Source organism: Actinia tenebrosa, unplaced genomic scaffold (assembly GCF_029948245.1).
Source record: "Actinia tenebrosa isolate PJP-AT-01 unplaced genomic scaffold, QUT_ActTen_1.0 PGA_scaffold3__52_contigs__length_22856419, whole genome shotgun sequence".
Taxonomy (NCBI): Eukaryota; Metazoa; Cnidaria; class Anthozoa; order Actiniaria; family Actiniidae; genus Actinia; species Actinia tenebrosa.
In genome coordinates, this window is record NW_028292580.1 from 4,590,159 (window position 1) to 4,595,071 (window position 4,913).

Sequence of the window (4,913 nt, forward strand, 5' to 3'; positions counted from 1 at the left end):
TCGCAAGACATCAGCTTAACTGGTTCGGACGGGGCGGCACAACGCAACCGCCTGTCATTCATAACCACAAAAGTTCTCCAATGAGGGTTCATTGGTTGTTTTATTGAACTTTGGGGGCTGCGCAACCCCCACCCCCACTCCACACACACAATTCCCATTTTGTTCTTGTCTTCTGTCCTTACTTATTTTCCGAAGATGCTCAGATAAAAATTGTATAAGGGAGATAGTACGTCATTCAAGTGCCGAAAGGAATGTGCTGAATGCAAGAACTGACTGGAAGAACAATTTTGACCATCAAGAGAGACCATCGCATTTTTCTCATTTAGGGGCCGTTGCATCTCGGTAGACTCGGCACCTCTAGATCCGTCCCTGGCATGCACAAGACTCTACCAGTTCCTTGATCAGATTGATATAAGGCGCTTTACGACGAACTTGGATATGGTCGACCGCAAGATCAAAATGCCCACAGACAGAACGCAACACTGAGACACCTAGGTGTGTAAGCTTTTTCGTTGAATATAAAGAGCAAATATTCAAGGTGTCGTAGACGATCGGGTGGTTTAGCTGGACTTCTTGCAGGATATGTTCACGTGTTTTGTGATAACTGTCTTCATCTTCTGCTGCTAACTCATCATCATCGTCATCAGCTTGATCTGGTGTATCCATTCCGCCTTGGCGCGCTTTTTTCGACATTCTTGAAAAATATGATTTAATCTGCTGAGCAGTTAGGAACTCATCAATGTTGAAAAGGCGCTTGCCTTCGGAATCCCGAGTAAAGCGCATATCTTTTGCTACTGCTGCAGGATCGGCCTTGTTTCCTGTTTCCTCGCTGATTTTAAACTTGTCATCTAAATAACGTGTTTGTTTTTCATTGAAACGGTTGGCCTTTTTTGAGGTCTTCAGGGCCCAACCAAGTGCTAGCACAGCTCCACCCTCGCTTTCTTTTTGCAATACTGTGGGGTTGATATTGAGGTTTGCACTGGTGCCTTCGATAAGTTTTGACGTATACAGAACTTTAGCCTTGTCCATCAGTGTTTCCCTTTCAGGAGCTAGATGGCATTTTCCATAGCTCATGTTTTTCAAGACCAAAATAGCGCTGATATTCGCTGGTACAGCCTGCGTTGGGACATGTGAAGAGATTATTTCCTTGATCTTCAGGCTCAGAATCTTGGGAGTTCACAGTCTGGGAAGGCTTTTCTGCTTTTTTCTTTGTACTAATATCAACAAAATCTCCTGGTGAAAACTTCTCGGTAAACTGGCAATCATTTAGCTTCAAGGCTAAAACAAAGCAAATATGTTTAATTGTAATGATGAACGAATATATGAGAAGATATTTCATTGTTTATGGTTTTGACATTTCGGCCATCAAGCTATGGCCATGCATCATCAGAATTCGACTGATCGTAATATTGCAGCAACAACTTACTACTTTGATCAATCATAGATATCACGGTTATTACATTACCTTCACAAAGCTTTTTACTTGAAATCTGCTTCCCTATTCCGATATCGTATGCTCTCCATGCCGTTATACCCTTCTTTGTATATTCGAAATTGTTCAAGAAACTCACTCCATCCCATTTGGGGCCAACGCCGTCAATATCCGGTGGAACTTTCGCGTCGATAACCGCTACCCTGACACCACGTATGCCGCCATTAGAAAGGATGGCCTCTCGGAACTCTTCTGGCGTGTTAACATCATGACCCTCATTAATGTATCTTCGAACGTGTGCTTTAATTACTGCCGCCTTCCTATCACACGCTCCTTTACCGCCTTGCGGGTCACTAAAATCAACTCTTGCAACACCTATTCCTGTATGAGCTTTCATTTGTTGGCAGCTGGACAGCATGAGGGAGCTGTGATAACATGCACCATTGTCTTGGCGCAAAAAGACTTTGGATAATTCAGGATGCTCAGTTTTCAATGTTCTTAGAGTATGATCAAGCATGCGCACAACAGAAACACTGTCTTGGGAGCAGCTTTTGGCGATGTGGATGAATGCTTGTTGTTTTATAATCCCTCCTACTTTGGTGACAACTACGCTAATATGCCACGAGATTCCTCGTTTTCCATACCAATCGGCCTGGGTTTCCCTGTATCGTTGAGGAAGAAATTTCATCGCCCAGTCTTGAGTTAAAAAGATAGAGTTTTCATCAAGGCTCGTGTCTAGGATAAAAGTACGACTCATATCTTGCCTGATACTTCTGAGCTGATGGCATTTCCAGGCCTGGATGGCTTGCGTAGCTTGACCATACAGATACATCAAATCATCACGCTCATCATTTGACAACTCAATTTCCTTCAAGACTTTCTTTGTTTCTTCTAGGGCACTTTGTATTGCTTCGCACTGCTGACAGAATTCATCATGGACATGTGAGCAAGTCGACTCTAAATTGTTATTCTTACTGTCACCTAGGGCGTATACCATGCAGTGATCGGCGACTCGGGAGTCCTTTGAAATGTGAACCTAAAAGAAGACATTAAATTCATTAAACATCATTTTTACAATCAAGAACATAAAAAGGACTAGCCACATCATTGATATCATACAAATCAGGGGCGGATCCAGGAATTTGTTCAGGGAGGGGTGCTGCGCACAAAGTTAACCCAGGGAGTGGTGCACCCCTTAAAATCAAAGGGAAAAAACATTATTTTGTATTGGTTATCTTCGAAGTATAGGGGCACAAAGTCGAACCAGGGAGGGGTGCGCACCCCCTGCACCCTTCCCCTGGATCCGCCACTGCAAATACAAACTGTTTGCATCTCATTAGATATTATATATTTTATATGGTTTATAACCAAACGACTGGATGCATTTTTCGCGTGCTGTCATTGGTTTAAAGCGCAACATTTACACAAGACGGAATCAGAAGGTATCCCAGAACGGGTTTATTTACAATTTTGTTTTATTAAAGGATTACCTTATAGTCCGTCTTCAGGTACTGTTTACCTTCTTTCAGATCCTTCTTTAACAACATCAGTTTTTTCCTATCAACACCACTCTTCGCCTCTACTCTGTCAAGCAAGCCATAGAGATCATCAAAGGCTTTAGCCCCTTCAGCTGAAAAATAATCAAGACCTTGCAATGACCTCCGGACTGTTGCACTGCAGCATGACAATATGCGTAGCATGGTAGATGATCCAAACGGTTTGAAATTCGACTCCTGACAATACTGTTGATATTGTTGTACGATTCTTTGAGGGATGATTGTACGAATGACATTTGGAGTCTCGAGGATCTCTCCGGACGAAAGGTGTAAGTATCTCTGTCCAAATGGAAGGTCTTGAATTACGTGTGAGCTGGTAATAAAGAATAGAAAATGATCGAGTTGATCCATGTTGACACGCATTCTTGGACTTTTGTCTAAAGGTAAGGGAACGCCCCGTCCATATTTTAGTCTATGCATTCTTGCTATTTTGAACCGGTACTCAGTGAGTCCTGGTATGTACTGTCGAAGTCCTTCTAGGGTCGTTAAATCCGCCATGATTGACAAGATTTGTCTCCTTGTATCACATGTGGAGGCGTTTCTGTATGTTTCAGCAAGGGCGTCTAGGTATTTGTTGTCATCACTCTCTATGTTGAGAAGTTGTTCAACAGCTCGAGACGTTTTGAGTGCGTCCCACAGCAAACCAGGTTCTCCAGGAGCAATGACATTGAGGACAGCCACAACTGCATCTTTTGTCTTGATGATGCGATCTTGTTTGGCTCTTGAAGTGATATTACCAAAATTATTTTTAGAAGGCCCAACTGATGGTAGATCGCAAGAAGACAGGAATTCATTTAGTTTCCTTCTTCGGACAGCAAGGGATGCTGTGTTCAAACAAGCATCACTTGATGTACTAGACGCTAGCGATTCATGACTGCTACCAGCAACACTAGAGGAAGGGCTTGATGTAGGTTCGTCCAACAAATTCGACAATGACATGTTCTTGAAGACTGCGCATAATTCTTTAAAATCATTTTCCTAGTTAAAAAGAAAAAATGACGTCATCTACAATGTAAGACAAATCTTATTGGAAATGCAGGTTATAATTATTGCACTATTCAGTTGAAACCCCCATTCCTGACATGTGAGGAATTCAACATTCAGCTAGTTTAAATTTCCAGCCCTATCCCAGATACAAGCGGGAAAAGAATTTTGTTTGACATTTTAAAAGTTGATGCTGTTAAAGTGGCAAAACTGTTGCAGTACGCTTTTAGTGTCCCTTGTCTCCGTGCATTCACGTTGTTAAATGCGAGTCAAGGCCCTGGTAACGCCGGGTTAATCCCCCGCCCTGTCCGGGGACCGGAGGTTTTAATCTATCGACCAGTGAATCAACGAAGTCTGTACCTCCGTGTTTTCCATTTCTGATATTTGATCACTTTGAGATTCTTCCTCCTGAAAGGCAGTGTCTTGTTCTTGACGCTCAGATTGTTCTTCCAGCTTCTTGCATTGGTACGACAACCTCATATCCTCAACCTTACGCAATCTTTCTCTACATCTTCGGCAAATTGCTAAGAACAGTGTGCAAGAAAATAATTAGATTTGTGTTTTTGTGTTTTTTTGTTTCTGTGTGTGAGTGTGTGGGGGGAGGGGGGGGGGGAGTAGCATCAAAAACTGTGTACTATTTCTTGGTTTATCCTCGTCATCATGTACGTCCACAACTCAGATTGGGTGGGTGGGGGGGGGGGGTGGGAGATTGTTTACTCCACGTTTGTAGACCCACCAAAAATGTGTAATAAATAAAGACTTACGTGAGCCAACTGGTATCAGTATTTTTGTAAACTTGAAAAGGCGTTTGGATTGTTCCACGGTAATGCCTCGATCACCTTTTGGGGGTTGAGTTCCATGACCCGACCAGTCAATGGGACATGCGCAACTTTTCTTGTTACAGCGCCATCTTACACCAAATTGGTCACGATGCCTGGTAC

The 4,913-nt window shown here is 42.8% G+C and overlaps 1 protein-coding gene across 1 annotated transcript; it reads right to left on the reverse strand.

Moving 5' to 3' along the window:
• Positions 1-1,042: 1,042 nt before the first annotated feature.
• LOC148908110 (uncharacterized) lies at positions 1,043-4,347 on the reverse strand. The gene is made up of 4 exons (XM_089035168.1): positions 4,333-4,347; positions 2,923-3,966; positions 1,466-2,468; positions 1,043-1,278 (listed from the first exon to the last, which is right to left on the reverse strand). Exons 1-4 carry the CDS (start codon positions 4,345-4,347, stop codon positions 1,043-1,045), a joined length of 2,298 nt encoding a protein of 765 aa, XP_088891294.1.
• Between the last annotated feature and the right edge of the window lie 566 nt (positions 4,348-4,913).

Excerpts from the sequence above, each read along its gene's own strand:
- LOC148908110 (XM_089035168.1), bottom strand. Across the intron at positions 2,469-2,922 it reads ACCTGAAGACGGACTATAAG|GTTCACATTTCAAAGGACTC; the intron begins GTAATCCTTTAA and ends GTCTTCTTTTAG. Across the intron at positions 1,279-1,465 it reads AAGTAAAAAGCTTTGTGAAG|CCTTGAAGCTAAATGATTGC; the intron begins GTAATGTAATAA and ends GCTTTGTTTTAG.